Below are 19,643 nucleotides of genomic sequence, written 5' to 3' on the forward strand. Positions count from 1 at the left end.
TGGAATAAAACGCAACACCCTTAAATATGCAATACAAAGCAAGGAATTGAAGAAAGGATTGAGAAATTTATCATTAACGAGCTCCAATCTTCTCCTCCAAAGGTGTGGTGTAAAACCCTAGCTCCAAAGCTTGTGTTGAATGGCCAAAGATGAAAATGATATGCCCCAAGTCTCTCTTTTGTATCTCCTCAACTTTCCCAAGTCAAAAATATGACAAAATAAACCCCAAAGTTTTAGTTTTGCAAATCTGTCCAGTTTTGCAAAACTGTCCAGTTTGGCCTCTTTTTGACTTTATTTTCACTTGGTTTCTTCCGATCACTTCTAAATCACATAAAACTGAATAGAGCACCAATATTATACAAAAACACCCCTGCGTGCGCAACATGCGTCTTGCATGTTGTGTCGCAAGACAAACATGCGAGACGCGAAGCATGCTCAGCAGCCGCATGTTATGCTCTTGACTTCAGGCTTCCCAGATTTCAGACAAGGTTTGCGTTAACACTGTTGTCTCGCAAGTTCAACATGCGAGTCGCATGTTGATCTCGCAAATTGCGCAACCTTTCATTCTCTATTCTTCAGCGGCCTGTCATGCTATGCGGTGGAATTGTGGCTCCGCAGACATGACATGCGGCTCGCATGTTGTGCAAAGTGTGTCCTTGGCCTATTTTGCTTCATTTTGCTCCGTTATGCTTTCCGAATATCTTTTCCTACAAAATGACAAAATCACACGAAAAGTAACACCAAAAGTGCTTGAAGAGTTACAAAAGCTTAAGAAATTAGCATCGAATATCCCGTAATTTCACGGCACATCAATCTTATTATTTGATGCTTATACAGAACTGTGAGAACAAGATATATTCGTGCAAAAGATGGTAAAACTGATGGGGCTGAGGGTTTACTCCCCTCCCTATTTATAGTACAAGAATTTACTTTCAACAAGGTAACTAAATCAATTGAAGATAAGGATCCCCGAAATCATGGGTTTGACAACTGTCACTGCATCGTGCGGAGTGAAATCCGCAACAGGCCGGATTTCCCGTAATGTTGGCAACTGCAAGTGTGCTCCTCGGGAATCGTCGGGTCCGAATGTCTCTATCCGGTTTAGCCGAGCTCTACTATCCGTTGCTTCTTTCTCTGAATTCGGATCGTCGAACCTTAGGTCAGGGCTACCAACCCCGATTTTAACCGTATACAAGCTTATTAGCGTATAGTTGAAGGATGCACGTCACACCAGTTAGCATGCCGATAGTGTAAACTAAATATTAAAAGAATATTAAGTATACTGAGTAAGACTCTTTTTCATACAGAAGATAAGACTCTCTACTTGAAAGTTTTTATTCCACTTTTAGATGAAAAAAAGAAAGAAGAAGAAGAAGTTCACAATATCATATCTCAAATTGAAAATCTGAAAGTTCCTATTTCACGAGATGTCCAATAATTACAAGAATTAAACATGTATCTTGTTCAAATTATTTATAGATTAAACAACAATGTTAAATTTTTTTAGATGGCTTTAAATAATGCATAAAAAATAAGATATTTTGGTTCACAAGCTGGTGCGACTTAATCTACATATAATATAAAGCTAGACATAAACAAGGTGATGTGGCACCTCTTTATGGCCAATAATCCTATTTATATGTTTTCTCCTTTTTCTGCAATTTTTTCTCCTCCATCCTATTAGCTTAGCTTATATTAAATATTAAAAAGTCTAAATGTCTCATCTCTCCATAATTATTTTTATTAATGACTGCTTTACATCTTCTTTGTATTCTGGGGGACATGTGCAACTGTTTTCTGTTACGCGCTCATTGGATTAGGTATCAGTTTAAATCAAAACTTCATGGGTCAATAACTATTTTAATCTCCAATATAAATTTAACATTTAATACATATTAATGTCTATGCCTTTTTATCTTCTTTGTATTAATGTCTATGACTTTTAATCTTCTAGCAATTCAGTAGACTTAAGCAGGTACCAAGCAAGAACGTTCTTCATGTATAAAACATAGTTTGATCATATTTGGTATAATCTTCCAGGCGTTCAAATAGCGAGTTCATTGGAAGAAGACGAAATCATTACAGCAAATACTAAGGGTGGTAGGAGGCACGTCAATCAAATGTTGCTCGTCACTCTATTAAATTGTGTTAAGAGTGGATGCACTTTTCACTTATTCAAGTTTTTCCTTGACGTATCTCCTTATATTAAGTCTAAATTCTATTTCCTGACTAAGCACATTCTTTTTATTTGAAAGAAGGATAAATATGATACGTGTCTGTCTTTTGTTTCCAATGATATTTTTCCATTGTTGTAGCAGATGGTTTGGGATATGATGTGTAGAGAGAGTGTGAGAATTTGTGGTGGCAGAGGAAAATATGTGAAGATTGAGGAGATCGTGAAGGTGGCGATTGCTGTCGTCAACTGTCAATGTATTCTTGACCAGCTAGGCATCAACTCTCAGGTCGGTCAAGATCATTTTCCTCAAGTTTTGAAGAATGATTTGTTGTCATGTTCTTTTATTTAACTCCAACGGATGTGTTTTTCCATTTTAATTAATTTTATCAAGTACAGTTAACAATAAAATGCATAGACTGTAACTTTTTATTTATTTCCTTCCATCAGTTAATTTTAAACATATCTCTTATTCTTCTATTAGTATTTTATAATCTAATTAGGAGACAAATAAAGATAGGTCTCTGCTTTTACGATGAAAAGGCTATCTTCAACCTACTGATGATTCTGGAGACCCAGTGTAACGAACCGTTTAGTTATTATAGTGTTTTGACCCATTTAATCTTGCTGATCCTTCCCCAAGTCCCGTTAGTATGATCTATGACTTAATGAATTCATTGAGTTGGTTTCTGCAAGGTTCGAGTGTAAATTGAGTCATTGATGGAGAAGCTAGTTAAGTTAGCGAGTTAGAGTTGACCACGGTCAACGTCGGGTTAGAATGACCCCGTGTCAATGTTTTGAAAGTTCCAACATGTTAATATGATGATTTTGAACTTTGTGTGAGGTTTGAACCATTAGATCTGTATCGTAATTACGAAGCTATAGCAAAAAGAATCGTCGCGTTTCGCCTACAGATGAGGGAGTTATGCACTTTTTCGTTCGGGCTGTTCCAGCAGGTCCGCTGGCAGCGGATGTAGGGCCGCTATAGCGGCTCCGCAGTGACCAACTGGCCGCCGCAGCGACCGAAGGGAGCAGAAAATCCCTATTTTTATACTCCAACTCCTACCCATTACCCCCAAGACCCCAAAGTCAGTTTTCAAGAGAGAAAGAGACAAACTTCATTTCATTCTTTGGCGAATGCATCTTGGAGGGTAAGTTCCCACCTTTATTTGTTCCTTTTCCATTCTCTTCAAGTTCCATGATTATTTTAAGGTCCATCAATGGTGGATGAAAATCCTAGAACCCTAGAATTAGTAAACCCTTAAATAATTGGTGGGTTGTTGATTTTGTTGTTGATTAATCATCTAGGAGTATAGATTATCACTTTCTTGGAAGGGAATTTGATTTCTTATGGTTGAAATTGCATGTTGAGACTTAGAGTTATAATAAAAATGGAAACTTTGTCCTAAAATCTGTTTCAAAGGGTAAAATTGATTAGAAACTCCTGGATTGAAAGTTAATGATTGTAGAGATAGAAGTTATGATAAATTCACCATTAAAGAATGGTTTCACAAATTGAAAAGGGTAGAAGTAAGTAGGTTAGGGATTACTTTAGTTAGACTTTGATTAGCGAAATGTATGCATTGTGTAGAATTGACGGGGGAAAGCATGATTAGGTCTTCGGACATGGTGTTTTGGTTGGATATTAGCTAGGTTAGTATGACTTCTGATTTTGTGGGTTCGTCGCCATTACTTTATGTACTGAAATATAAGGTGTAGTTGTATTCTTACTGTGGCGATTCGGGATGGATTTCTATTAGGTTGATTGTTGTTGATGGTGGCTCGTTACCCTGTTATTGTGATTAAACTTATTACCTAAATAGTCGTGTTGTACTCAATTCTCTCTTATTGTGACACATATCATCGGAGGAAGGAAGGATACTGAGTTTAGACCTGAATTGTGATTTATATATTTATGATAGTACGTAGATGAACACTTGATGTACGATTTACTGTTGATTATAATATATAGAAAAATGGAGCATCTTGGCAATACAAGACTTAGTTGGGAGGCGTACTGTTATATGTGGAAGTAAAGAGGGACGTAGACTCTTATGTTGGTTGAGACGGGTTGTATGATTCATTTCATGGTTGAGTTGATCCAAGTCTTAATATGACTTGTGGCTTTGTGACTTGTACCTTCACTGTTGCTTTATTGATTTGCATCGATTTACCATGTTTACACTCATTTATGCTTTCATACAATCATACATCATGGAAATGGTTTGGTAACGATTCATAAAAGACTTGTCGCATGATGCCTTGTGTTTGACATTATTGCTATTGTTCATAGTCCATACATACTAATGAACTGGAATACGTGGAGACACACATTGGGATGTGGAATTAGTGAAGAAGTTAATATAATCTTTTTTTTGAACTTGTGATACTATTTGATACATGGTACTTGATGAATTGATCATTGAGAGTGATGTGACAGTGTTACTATGCATATGAAAAGGCACATTTGACCAGGTGTGAGGATGTGGCCTAGTTGCGAGCTCGTGGTCCGAGGTTCATTCCAGAAACGAGTGGTACATGATGTGGATCCGCGTCCGAGGTTTTTTTCGGAGCGAAGGATTTATGGCTCGGGTCCGATGAGTATCCGGAACGAGTGGTACATGGACACCATGGGTTCCCTACAAGTCATGACTACTGAGCAATGACATCAGTTAGCATGTGTGTACAGTTCGATTGATTGGCCAGTGCATGGCATTACATTGCATTGCACATCATCATATTTTGCATTGCACATCATTACATTTTATTCTGCATTATTATATCTCGTTTGTTTTTTATTTTGGTATGGATGTTGAATGCCTATGTGATATAATTATGACTATTGACTGAGTTAATTTGTGGATTAGTGACTCTACCTAGGAAAGGAACTTGGACTTGTGATTATTAAGTGAGATTATTGAAACTTGACAGACCTGTGGGTTAGAAGCTTCATCTTAGGTTGTGACTCCGTTATGGGATATTCTGTGACTTGGATTTGAGTTTTAAGTGCCTATCTGTTTATCTTGTTGATTGATACTTACATGCGTGAACTAATCTTAGTTGGCCTATGATGCTTACCGGTACATAATATCTGTACTGATACTACCTTGCTACACCCTTTTTGGGTGCAGATTGTGTTCCAGAGATTTCATCCAGACTACATCTCTAGCTTGAAGCTAGTTTGCTCGATCAGATCCGAGGGTGAGCTTCTATCCATGTCATGCCACCTGAAGATCTCTCTTTCCAGATGTCTACTTTCATTCCAGACATTATTTGTTATTATATTTGAGATATACTACATTCTTTAGACATTGTTGGTTAGAGTCCTTGTATGATGACTTTCAGATTGGGGGTGTAATAGTTAGACTTCCGCACTTATATTATCTATTAATTAGGACTGGTTTTATTTATTTATTCATTCACTTATCTATTGACCGTTAATAAATGATTAAAGAAGTTGAAATTGGCTAATGATTAATGGGTTAACAGATAAGGGTTTGCCTATTAGTGATAATAAGGTAGGTGCCCGCACAATCCGTATTTAGGGTCGTGACACCCAATTTCAGAACCAGTCAAATTCATAATTCCAAACACCCAAAACCACATTTTAAAACACAGAAATTCAATTTCTCTCTATGATTTCTAGCATTAGGGAGCATCAAAAAAGTTCAAAAATAACATATCCAAAAATTAAAATCTGAAAATCAGATCCAAAAAGTAGAACACCATTTTTTAACGAATTTGCAAGCTTCGGACAGTGCTCTAATACCAAATGTAAGACATTCTATACAATTTAAGAATGTCTAATACATGTAGAGCGAAATCGCAGCGGAATAGTCGATCGATGTACCTCCAGCCATTGTTTCAGAATCGTTGTCGGCGTCATCGGCGACGGTTTCCAACTCCGGTGAGTCTTCTAAGCACTCAATCTCACTATTAGATGGTGTGGAATTTCAGAGAAGATTTTGCTTAGGGACCTTGACCGGATTATGTCATATTTATATTGTTCTACCATCAAGAACAGTTTTTTAACTGTCGTAGTAGTGGGCAAATTGTTTGGTTATACATGGCTACTTTACTGGGCAGTTTCACATAATGTGGAGAAGTAGTTTTAACTTGTCCAAGAAAATAGACGGACCATTTTCTTTAACGTTCAAAACTGAACGTCCCTAACATCTACATATATTAAACAAAATATAGTATTTTATTTTTATTTTTTCAAAATTTCTTCCAATATGCTTTACAAGAAAAGGGACCAGACGTCTCCCCGTCCCCTTCCGCGACCCCCACCAAGCAGGAAAATGAAATGGGGAAAAATAAATATTTGTTACCCTTTCTCATTTCCTTTTTTTTATATTTTATTGTAAGAATAAAGTCTCAATTACTACATTTGAACCTTTCATATTCATTATTAAGAATAAGCTTGAATGTCTCAATTATTATAGCTATTACTAACATTTTTTACTCAATTTATTTTGTGTATATGGGATTGTATTTTTTATTTTTTTTTGCTATGTTTTTCTGTTTTAGGGGACCTCCAACCTCCATGGAGGTTGTCCGAGCTAACAAACATGTAGTTTGTGCATATATCCTTTTGTTATTATTTTTTCTTGTATTATAAAGCGACAACTTTTTAATCGAAACAAATGTCTTTTAGCTTCTTCTTTTTTTGGGTGGAAACAGAAATTTTATTTCATACTTAGGAGGTTCATATAGTGTGGTAGTCATGCTAGTAGAGCATACACTATCGTTGATAGTGAGTACATTAAGGTTCCCTAAACTAAACATATTACACATAGAAACTGAATTAGACTTAGGATATACTACTGCTTCTTTATCTGCTCGCAGTTCTTTTATAATTTCTTCCGGATGAGTAGCTAATGGTTAGTTGACCATTCATCAGCTGCTTGGATCCTTTCTTTCCCAAAATGTGAGCCACCCTGTTTGCTTGACAAAAGTTATGCCGCATCACTGGATTCCCCAACTTCGTCAGTAGTAACCTACAAGAAGAAATAAGATTATCATAAATAAGGATGTTTTGATCAAAGAGCTAGATTACCTCCGTTGAGTCTACTTCAATCTCCAGAGGGACTAAATTTTGTGAGACTGCCAGTTGAAGACCTTGGTAAAGAGGACAAAGTTCTGAGAAAGTGTGGCTGAAAGAGTTTATTTTGTTGTAAAAACCCACAATCCAGTCTCCAGTCGAATTTTGAATCACGCCACCAGTACCGCCTATGTTCTCCTTTGTAGAGTAAGCACCATCTGTGTTTAATTTATAATAGCCTATAGAAGGGAGAAACCATTTTATGTTGACCTCTTTTTTTCCAGTGGGATTAATATTCTTAGAGGAGAGGTGCTTAAATTCTTGGGCTTGAGTAATGACTGATTGTATGCTAAGAGTGGTATGCTGGTTTTTGAAATTTTTTTGATTCCGGTTCAGCCATAAATTCCAAAGAGCAAAAGGAAGTAAATCATTCTAAGTCAAAGAGAGGTGATGGAAGGGTACGTGCATATCAAATAGTAACTAAAGCCAATGATTTTGGTGGATAGGAAGGTTTAGAATGTTGAGACCCAAGTCCAGCCAAAACTTTTTGCAATATAACATTCTAAGAAAATATATTCAATGGTTTCTTCCTTATGATTGCAGATGGAACAATAATGATCAACAGTAACACCAATATGCTTCAAGTAGTGTTTTGTGGGAAGTCTATTGTGGGAACATAACCAAAGGAAAAACTTTATTTTATTCAGAGTGTGGAGGGACCAAATCCAGGAGATAGCATATCTAATATCTCTTTAGTCGAGAAAAGAGTAAACTTATTTAATAGAAAAAAACCCATTTGTATTGATAGACCAGTAGGTTTATCAAAAGTATGGCTCCCCTGAATGGTAACATTGGAAGCTTTAGAGGTGATACGAGGTAGGTGGAGTGATAATATATCCCAATCCCAATAGTTACCTTTCCAAAAATCTGGGAGTTTTAAATTAGTGTCACGACCCAAGCTAGATGGGCCGTGACGGGCACGTGGGCCCTACCTGTCGAGCACCACTAAACATACATACACCTCATAGTCATATATGTGTGGGCCACAATGCTAACTCATAGATATCATAAGCTGTATAGGACATAAGACCAAAGATAATATACATCTACAAGCTGAAAACAAGTATACAAGCTGGATCAGATTGTCACATACGTCTAACTGTACATACTGTCTACAAGCCTCTACTGGAGTACATGACATAATGTGGCAGGGACAGGGCCCCGCCATACTCATGCAAATGCATATGCAACCATGCTGACTCACAGAGCAACTCCGGAGCAAGTGGGGTGCCAGGACACTATCTGCTGAGAGATCTGTCTTCCGGTATCTCAAGACCTGTGGGCATGAAACGCATCGCCCCTAGCAAAGGAACGTCAATACGGACAATGTACTGAGTATATAAGACATGAAAAAAATAGCATAATGGAGACATGAAAGTAACATGAAACATGAGAGAGAAAATAAACCTGTACATTTGAGTTGTTTCTATAGACCAATGATAAGCATAAATATTGTGCATCTGAACTGCCTCTGAGGGCTAATGATATGCGTAAATATTGTGCATGCATGCATGAGGTCATACATATATGTATGCGTATATAACGCCTGTCTAGCCACTGTGGGCATCCCATCGTATTATATCGGTCGGCATCATCATCAGCATCATCATCATCATCATCGTATCATCATATGACCAGTTGATCAAGTGGTAGTGTGTATACCTAGCACCTTCCCCATACCCTATATATATATATATATATATATACGTGCATATAGCGCCTGAGGGGTCTCGGGTCTGTATATGCATATGTAGATACAAATGCAATGCATAAAACATGAAAGGGGTACAAGTGACTCTAAAGACCAAACTGGATCTAAGCAAGATTTTCTGAACATAGAAATATGGAGCATGAATCAAATGGATCATTCCTAACTCTAAGAGTAGAGTCATTATGGATTAACGTTACGTGTGCGTTCGTTCACAAGGATCATGCCAAAAAGAAAGAAAGAGATAGCTTTACATACATTATCGTCTCTGTAACTACTCAACGCATATCCTCCCAAAGTTAACTCTTTGAAACTCTCATAAGGTCAAAATAAAGTAATTGGTAAGCTAATGAAAATTGGACACCATTTCCCTTATATCCTCTACTTCCACCAACTCCAAAACAACTCCCAAAACCACAATAAATCATCAACAATATTACAATCAAAAGATTACATTCAAATTATACTCAGATCAATCCCAAAACTTCTTTTCATAATCAATCCATAATAACAACTTCAACACAACCCCTTATACACTTTTATATGACACTTCCTTAACATTATTATTATCCCTCATAACAAGATTATGCTCAAAACACGCTAACAATTATAGCTCAAGTTAATTTACAACTCAAAATATCATCAAATTCATATTTGAACTTTTCCTCCAATTTCTTCTACTCAAATCTTAACATAATTACCAAATAAACTCATAAACATGAAACTAAGATGAAATCTTACTTCAAAATGCAGGAATACTTAAATTCCAAGGTTACTCCACCTTAAAATACTCACCCACAACTTCTTCAAGGGGAGAAGTTAAATTTAAACCTCACTTTGAAATCCTAAATACTTTGATCTTGGATTTAGGCTTGGAGATGTGTTTGAATGTGTTTGAAGAAGTCTCTAGAGCTTTCTTGAACTTAGGGCTATGTTTAAAATAATTAAAATGAAGAGGGGTCATCATACTTAAATTCTGAAAAATTCCACCGACTTACAATATACTGGCGGTATTTCTTGGCCGTATAAATTATATGGTCCGTATCTCCAGTTGTATAATTTTATACAGGCCGTAACTTTCACTGTATTTCTCAGATTTGCAATCTGTCAGTTGCATTGGAAAGAAAACTCTCTGAACTTGAATTTACATAGGTTATGTGTTCCATAACTCCTCATATGCTAAGAGATGTACCTCCCTCAAGTTGGACCAAAAATCCTGTCAAGAATTCTGCGAAGTTTTTTTCAAAATTTCGACAAACTTGATTTCTTCGATTCGCTTGATCTCGGAACCTTTGGATACTTGCTTAACACTTGATAAAAGTATTCCTAAACCTTATAAGAGTTCCATGGCCTCTCCGGCTTAGGTTAGTTTACCTTTGACACAACCGACTCGAAAATTTGCGAGGTATATATATATATATATATATACGGTTCGTATCCTTGGTTGTATAACATTATACGGCCAACATCCTGGCCGTATAAAATTATACGGTCCGTATAGTTGGCCGTGTAATACCACCTCCAAAATTGTCTTCTATGGAAATTTTTAAAATCCTTAAATACAATCCTTATTTCAAAATACGGACCATATCTCAATTACACGATCCATATTCTACATTTTCCAGAAACAACTTTTAACGAACCTTTCTGCTTCGATTCACTTACTCTCTAATCCTTCCATAACTCACCAAACATGAACTTAAACACTTTTAAGCATAAGCTAAACATATCCAACCTCGTGTGACCTCGAAGGCAAAATCCCGATGTCCAAAATTAAGACAACTAACGTACGACGAATCTTAATGTAGAAAACTACAAGGTGTAACAATTAGCCGAGGCATTTAATTATAGCTGACTAAAAATTTTCAAAATTGAGTGGAAGTAACTCAAGTTATTTTTATTGAGTAGAGGTGATAATATTTGGATTAGTGATTAAGGACTTTTGACCATATTCCAACTTGCCCAACAATTTTATTTTTAACACTTTAGCCCTAAACTTTATTTTTAACACTTTACCCCTAAGTTTTATTTCTTACACTTTGGCCCAACTTAATAAAATCCTAATTACCTAAAATTGGTGGGGAAAAAATCCCAAAAAACACACCAGCCCCCCCCCCCCTCCTCCTACCCTTCACCCCCTCTTAAAAAAAAAACTAAAAAAGTTTTGATTTTTTTTTCACGAGCCCTCCCCCCTTCCCACCCCTCACCCCCACCCTCCCCCAAAAAAAAATTTAAAAAGTTTTGAAATTTTTATTTTTTTCACCAGCCCCCCTCCTCCTCCCACCCCCCGTGACCCAGCACCCCACCACCTTTACCCTTCCCAAAAAAAAAATTGAAATTTTTTTGTTTTTGGTTTTTTGCATCCCCCCCCCCCCCCCCCAATCCCCCCCAAAAAAATAATTTTTCTTGAAAAGAAGTTTTGAATTTTTGTTTTTTGTTTCTTACTCCACCCACCCACCCGAAAAAAGTTAATTTTGGTTTTTTGCACCACCTACACACCCCCCACCAAAAAACAAATCTTGAAAAGAAGTTTTGAAAAAAAAATTGGTTTCTTACTCGACTCACCCACCCTGCCACCACCCCCTCCTCCTCCTCCTCTTTTGTTGTTGCTGTTTTCTTCTTTTATTTAGAAAAAAAAGTTGCAAACTCACCCGATTTACGTAATTATCGGACCAGATTTCATTCGTGTAGCACTGGGCATTACTTCATGGATTGTTTCTGTTCATTTGGTAAGTAAAACAATATTGTTTTATTTCAATTATTCATCTGGGTATAGCTGCCGATTTTCCAACAATTTACAGTAGCAGTTACAGTTGTTGCAACAAGTATTAAAGATGATGTATAAGAGCTTCTGAATTTATTGAAACAACAGTTGTAGTTTTGCAACACTTTCAACAATTTATGCAGTTGTTGCAACTTCTGTACTAATCTGTTGCAACAACTGCTAAAGTGTGTATAAATAATTTAGCCTACTTGGTCAGCTTTTGCTCTTTCCAACAACTCACTGATTTGTCGCAACAAGTAGACTTCTTGTTGCAACAACTACATTAGTTTTTGGACATATTTTACAGATGTTGGATGAAACAGAGACAACTGAAGCTGTCACCAACAACTAAGTGATCAGTTGCAATAACTCACCTAAGTGATATGTTGTTCTTGTTCAAATCACAAATGTATGTCTTGTTGTTAATAAATTGCTGAAAATTTTTCAACAAGTAATAAATATGTTGCAACAGCTCTGTAACATGTTGGGGTTTTTCCAACAAGTAACAGGACTTGTTGCAACAACTAGTTAATTGTTGAACATATCACAACAAATAGGAGGACTTGTTGAAACAACCATTTATATTTTGGACTTTATCCAATAAGTGACAGGACTGGTTGCAATTAACAAATATGTTGCAACAACTAAGTATATGTGTGTATATATATATATACACACTTAATCAATTTGATGGTATTTTGAGTCATGACAGATGATCAACTAAGTCACTATGCACTAAATCGAGTGATCAATAGAGTGATGTGATATGAACTACTTAATTCACCTATATTTAGTGATGAACAAAGGAAATCAATGATATTTAGTGACTAATATATATAATTTGATGGTATTTTGAGTCAGGACAGATGATCAACTAAGTCATTATGCACTAAATCGAGTGATCATTAGAACGATTTGATGTGAACTATTTGATTCACCCGTATTTAGTCATAAACAAAGGAAATCTATGATATTTAGTGATCAATATATATACATAATCAATTTAATGGTGTTTTGAGTATAAAACAAATGATCAACTAAGTCACTATGCACTAAATCAAGTGATCATTAGAGTGATTTGATGTAAACTACTTGATTCACCCATATTTAGTGATAAATAAAAAAAAATCAATTATATTTAGTGATCAATATATATACTTAATCAATTTGATGGTATATAGAGTCAGGACGGATAATCAACTAAGTCATTATGCACTAAATCGAGTGATCATTAGAGTGATTTGATGTGAACTACTAGATTCACCCATATTTAGTGATAAACAAAGGAAATCAATAATATTTACTGATCATTAAATCAATAATATTTACTGATCATTATATATACACTTAAACAATTTGATAGTATTTTGAGTCAGAACAAATGATCAACTAAGTCACTATGCACTAAATCAAGTGATCATTAAAGTGATTTGATGTGAACTACTTGATTCACCTATATTTAGTAATAAACAAAGGAAATCACTGATATATAGTGATCAATAGAGTGAATATTTTACAACAACTAAGTACATTGTTGCAACAGATGAGCCATCTGATGTAACAGATGAGTAACTTGTTGCAACATTTGAGTCATCTGTTGCAACAACTGAGACATTTGTTGCAACAGATTACTCAGTTGTTGTAACAATTTACTCAGTTGTTTGATTTTTACCGACAAGGTCAGGAATCTGTTACAACAGATTACTCAGCTGTTGTAACCATCTACTCAAAGCAACTCTTTGATTATTTCCAACAGTTGTTTAATCTGTTGCAACAGATGAAAAATCTGTTGCAACATCTGTAGCAACTGTTTGATTATTACCAACATATTTGGAATCTGTTGCAACAGATTTGTAACTTGTTTGAAACAACTGAACATAAGGAAGCTGTTGCAACAACCTCAACAACTTTTAAATTTTTTCCAACATGTGAGGAATCTGTTGCAACAACTTCCTTGATTATTGCAATGACTTTATGACGTGTTTGAAACTACTGAACATAATTTGAACAACTGAAATACATACTGAACATATAATATATTGATACTGAACACAATATATATATAAAACAAAAATTTCATAATGTTCATCATCCACCATAATCCACCACGAACATAAAATACAAACTTATAAATAATTTTTCTTGAGCAACTTTTTTCTAAATAAAATAAGAAAGCAGCAGCAGCAAAACAGGAGGAGGAATGGGAGGGGGTGACGGGGTGGAGTAAGAAACCAAAAAAAAAAAATCAAAACTTCTTTTCAATATTTTTTGTTTTTGGGGTGAGGGGTGGTGCAAAAAATCAAAAATAAAAACTTTGTTTTAAAATAAAATTAATTTTTTTTTGGGCGGGTGGAGTAAGAAACCAAAAAAAAAAATCGAAACTTCTTTTTTAAAACAATTGTTTTTTTGTGGGGGTGAAGAGGGGAGTGCAAAAAACTAAAAAGAAAAACTTTTTTTCTAAAACTATTTTTTTTTTTTGGAAGGGTGGGAGGTGGTGGGGTGTTGGGTCACGAGGGGTGGGAGAAGGAAGGGGGGCTGGCAAAAAAATGAAAAAAAATTGTGGGAGGAGGGGGGGGGGGCTGGTGGGTTTTTTTGTTTTTTTTTTTTGTATTTTGCAAAAGTTTAACAATTTTTAAAAATTACATTTCAGACTCTCATTAACTTAATCAGATTTTAATTGGGCTTTGACTTGGGCTAGTCAAATGTGTCACCTATAGTAATTACAAGACTTGTTAGTCACCTATAGTTAAATTTTCGCAATTAGCCTCTCCAATGTTCAGAGGGCCATGGATGAGATTTCTTTAAAGGTGTTTCATTGGGAATCCATTTGGAGTACCAAAGGTTGATGGACGCACCATTACCAGGATTCCAAGCAATTGCTTTTGAGCAGTAAATGCCTCCTTTTAAGATGCTTTTCCAAATAAAGGAGCAGGCTTTAGGAGAAGACTTAGAGTTGTACTTACGGATTAGAGCTTTTGCGCATAAAGGAGAGGTGTTAGTGAACATTCTCCACGCAAGGCTAGTGAGAAGAGTAATATTTTATCTTTAGCTTTCTTAAGCCCAAGCCCTCCAAGGTTCTTGGGCAGAGTGACAATATCTCAATTTAGCAAATGGCATTTTCCTTTTTTCAATAGTGGATCCCCATAAGAAACCTCTTTGGATTTTGTCAATGGTTTTTGCATATTTTAATAGGGAGATGAAAGTTTTGCATCGTGTGAGCAGGGATGGCATTGAGGGAGGCTTTTGCAAGAACAAGTCGACCTGCAGGACTGAGAAAATTCAATTTCCGACTAGAGCTTGGATCTCATATTATCAAGAATGTAGTGGAAATCATGAGCTTTTGAATTACTGTTTAGGATGGAAAATCCTAAATATTTTCCAAATGCGTTGGTAGCGTTTATGTTTAAAAGATGAAGCACTTGGCTACGAATAGTATCGGGACAATTTTTTGAGAAAAGAACTTTTGACTTTTTGGAATTTAGTTTTTTCCTGATAATTTACAAAAGTAGTCTAAAACAGTCATGAATAGCCTGAATAGATTTGTCATTAGCCTAGACATTAGAGTTAGGTCATCTGCAAAAAATAGATGTGAAAAAAGAGGACCATTTTGCTAAGGGTAATGGGCTCCCAGTTGAGAATGTCCACTTGGTAGTTAGTAGGCGTTTGGCCATGAAAATCAAATATTTTTCACTTTATTTGGTATTTTGGAGTTGGAGTTGAAGATGGAGTTGTGTTTAGCTATAGTTTTTGCAAAGAATATTTGGTTGTTTGAATGTATTGAAAGTGAAAACAAGTTTTTTTGGAATTTCCATGGCCAAACGTTGATTTTCAAATAAAGTGAAAGCGTTTTCCGGGAAAAAATTGAAATTTTTTTCATGGCTAAACGGGCTCTTAATGTACTTTTGAGAGAAGTTCCATGCTAAGGATAAAAATATAAGGTGACATAGGGTCTCCTTGACGGATACCTCTAAAAGGAGAAAAGTATTCAGTGTTGGTACCATTTACCCAAATGGAAATATTAGAACTACTAATGCAATTCATGATAAGCTTAGTGATGCTAGGGGAAATTTAAAGTAACGGAGGGTACGATACACAAAAGACCACTCTATTCTATCAAAGGCCTTTTCTAGATCAATTTTTAGGATAAGGCTGCCTTTATTGTGCTTAGAGTGGTTTATGTGGTTCACTAATTCTTCAACTAAAATAGCATTGTCACAAGCTCGACGACCCTTAAGAAAACTCGATTGACAAGGGCCAATAAGGATATTAAGGAAGGGTTTGATGCAATTGACTGTAGTTTTAGTAATGGCTTTGTAAATTGTATTGCACAAACTAATAGGTCTAAATTTTTTAAGATTATTGGCTTTCCTAAACTTAGGGATCAAATAAAGATAGGTATTATTTAAGTAGGGAGGGGATAGTTTGGGAATCAAAAATATTGTGGCAGAAGTTTAAAATAGAATTTCCCACTATGGACCAGTGTTTTTGGTAGAAAATAGGTGTATACCATCTGGTCCTGGTGCCTTGAAGGGGTTGAAAGAAAATAATGCCTGAATAATTTCTTGGTCCTCCAAGGGTCTGTCTAGAGATAAGAGGTCAAGAGTGTGGAAACTAATAGATGAATTTTCCAAGTCGATATTAGTGGAGGTAGAAAGCCTAATAGTGAACATGTTTTGAAAGTAATGGAAGGTGTGGTCAATTAACTTACTATGATCCTAAATCCAGTTACCATTTTCATCTCGAAAAAAACTAATTTTGTTTCTTCTTCTTCTTCTGTTAATGACAGAAAGGTGGTAGAACTTCGTATTTGCATCCCCATCATTAAGCCAATTAATTCTAGAACGAAGTTTCCAATAATATTCTTCAATCCTAAGCATGTCATTGTATTCCTTAGTAAGGGTATGCTCAAGTTTTCGAAGAAAGTCACTATAGGGTAAGCAGGGGAAAGTTGAATACCAGAAAACCTAGTAAGAAGAACATTTTTCTTTTGGAAGAAGTTTCCAAGGGTTTTTTTACTCCAGTCAGTGACCATATTTCTGAAATGGTTCGTAGCATCAGGGAGGTTTCTATATTCCATGAATCTTGGACAATATTAGTAAATTGGGGATGAGTGATCCAATAGGTTTCCAGTCTAAAAGGCTTGGTAGTAAGAGGTTGATAATTTGGGGCAAGCTGGATTAATAAGGGAGTATGGTCAGAGTGTGTTATTGGGAGATGAGTAATGGCGTCATTGGGTAATAATTAAGCCATAGATTATTCGCAAAAACCCTATCAAGCCTTTCTAAAATAAGACCTCTATGATTTTTTCTATGATTTGACCAAATATATTTACTACCTTTGAACCCAAGATCAATTAACTTACAGTTGTTTATACAAGATCTGAACCTAGTGCACCTATTATGGTTTACTCTATTACCTCCCCATTATCTTTATGACTAAGCACCTCATTAAAATCGCCGGCTATCAACCATATACCATGAAATAAACTAGCCATCGATTCTAAACTTTCCCATAACTGATTTCTTTTGATAATATCTATAATAGCATCAATGACACTAAAGCACCAAAAAATTTTATTTGGGAGAACTTGTATCATAGCATGTAGCTCTTGATCAGTTTGCCTAGGATTAGTGACGATAACCATATGACTGAACCAGAGGATGACCATGCCCCCAGATCTGCCTTGAGCAGGAACCTCCCAGTAATCATCAAAACCAAATTCATCTCTAAGGCTACTATGATCTCCCATCCTAGTCTCTAAAAGAGATACTAAGTAGGGCTTACGGTTCTTGATAAGCTCCTTGAAATTTCTTTTAAAAGCATCATTGTTTCCACCCCTAATATTCCATACCACAAAAGAGGTCGGCCTATTCATTGGACTGGTGAATATCGGTAGGTTCTTCTGACTCTCCTTGTTGGAGAACTGACTTGGCCTCAACATACGAGTCATTACTACAACATACTTGGCCCAGGCTCTCTTCAATGGTGGCTTCAGGTAGAATGAGCATTTCATCAGAGCCACTGGGCAGTTAAATATAAATGTTTTGTCCTCTCTCTGAAGGAAGATCATAAGGACTGCACTTCTGAGACTTGATATTTCTGTGAACAATCCCCTGGGGAGGTGTGCTTCCTCTACTTCCTCTACTATCCCTATTTCTTCTTGTACCTGAGGTGGTAGAGGTATATCCACTGAGATTTGTTGAGGTAGAGGAATGGGAATTGCTTGATCTTGAATGGGGATTGGTAGCCATGGAATAAATAATGGGTTGGAATTTATAGTCTCTTGAGAAGTGAAGAATGGAAGCTGAGCCATTTGGTTCTTGTTGTCCATCATGGACATTACTGCTTGCCCGGTTAAACCTTGCTCTATCTAGGATTAAGTCTGGAGGATTTGATGGAGATGTTGGTTCGCAAACAGAAAGGGGAGTTGTGTGAGTTGGGGAGGCAGTGGATGGAGATTGGTAATTATTGGATGAGTTCTATAGTTGCTGAGAAAAGGAGAGAGCTGAATTCTTCAGTATTGCAAGAGAAAAATCCTCCATATTCTGAGAATTTTCAGTTGTTGAAGAGTATATAGGGGGATTGGCAAGTCAATTTGCATGGACACGTGGTCGTTGGCATTCTCCATATAAGTACTTTGTTTGTGTTGAATAGTAGTATTTGCCAAGTTAGCTTTATTAGGTCTGAGTTGTCCATTTTTGGGGGATGTACGACTACTTGGCATAGTAGAAGGATTAGTTACATTAATGTGGGACACGTTATGTCCAGCTGTCAATTTTTCATTCATGGAGCTCTTTGTTTGCATCGACAGAGCAAAATTAGGGGAAAAGTTTTGTATTAGTTAATTCATCTTCCTGGCTAACATCATTTATTCCAGAGTCCTCAACAGGAAGAGCAGAGAAAGGGTTAGAATATTTTAAAAGATTTTCAGAATTCCTAACATCATGCGTAACTAATTTAGAGGATCTCGAATCGATACGATGTGTTGAATTCTTTGTAGGAGATACAATATGGGTTGGAGTACTGTCTGTAGAATTTTTATAACCCTCCAGATGTGAATTTCTGACGAAAGATGAGTTAACTTGGATTTAAAAGCTACTTTTGAGAAGAGAGAAACTTACCTGACTCTGTAGAATATATATTAACATTTATACCTACTTTCTGTGAATTAATATTGCCCAGGAGGACTTGATGAACCTGTGTTTTGTTGGACTTTTTCTTCTCCGTGGAAATATGATTGTATGCAATTCTTCATCTCGTTTCTGGACTGAAGATGCCGTATTTGGTGCTGGCTCTACTGGGTCTTGCCCAATTGCTTGGGGTTTTTGTTTATGGGAATAATTGGTTAGTATATGACCAAATCTTCCACAATTTTTGCATAAAAATCCTTCCCATTCATAGATAATTTTTTAATGTGGCTATCAATTTTAATACGAGTGGGAACTGGTTCTTCAAGAGGTATTTGTTCGCAAAGACGAGCGTATCTACCCCGAAGAGTTGCACTTGTACACGCATCCACCTTCAATAGCTTGATGATTCAGCTACCAGTGGTTTTCAGAATTTAGGCGTCGTAGAACTCTGTTGGCAATTGTGGGAGACATACCCACACCGCCGAGTAGCCAAGCTTTGCCTCCGATGCCACAGAGTTTGGCTCCCAGCGTTTAACTGACAGAAAATGACCATTCACAAACCATGGGCCATTGTTGAGGACTTTTGCCATGCTCTCTTCTTGGGCGAATTTGACAATGAAATAATCAGATCCAAGATCTATGAGTGAAAATTGTTCCTGAACTTTCCATATATCTTGTATTTTGTCTTTGAGGTAGCGGTGAGCTACTCTTGCCGAGGAGCTTAATGATTAAGGAGTATTTCCAATGCAAGTGAAGTCGATCCT

General features: G+C 36.3%; 1 protein-coding gene across 1 annotated transcript; it reads left to right on the plus strand.

Annotated features, from left to right (window-relative positions):
- The first annotated feature begins 415 nt into the window (after positions 1 to 415).
- On the plus strand, positions 416 to 5,539 carry LOC132637470 (uncharacterized). The gene is made up of 4 exons (XM_060354550.1): positions 416 to 488; positions 2,041 to 2,192; positions 2,316 to 2,462; positions 5,305 to 5,539. The coding sequence occupies exons 1-4, from the start codon at positions 416 to 418 to the stop codon at positions 5,479 to 5,481; spliced, it is 549 nt and encodes a 182-aa protein (XP_060210533.1). The 3' UTR covers positions 5,482 to 5,539.
- Positions 5,540 to 19,643: the final 14,104 nt, after the last annotated feature.

Source organism: Lycium barbarum, chromosome 4 (genome assembly GCF_019175385.1).
Source record: "Lycium barbarum isolate Lr01 chromosome 4, ASM1917538v2, whole genome shotgun sequence".
Taxonomy (NCBI): domain Eukaryota; kingdom Viridiplantae; phylum Streptophyta; class Magnoliopsida; order Solanales; family Solanaceae; genus Lycium; species Lycium barbarum.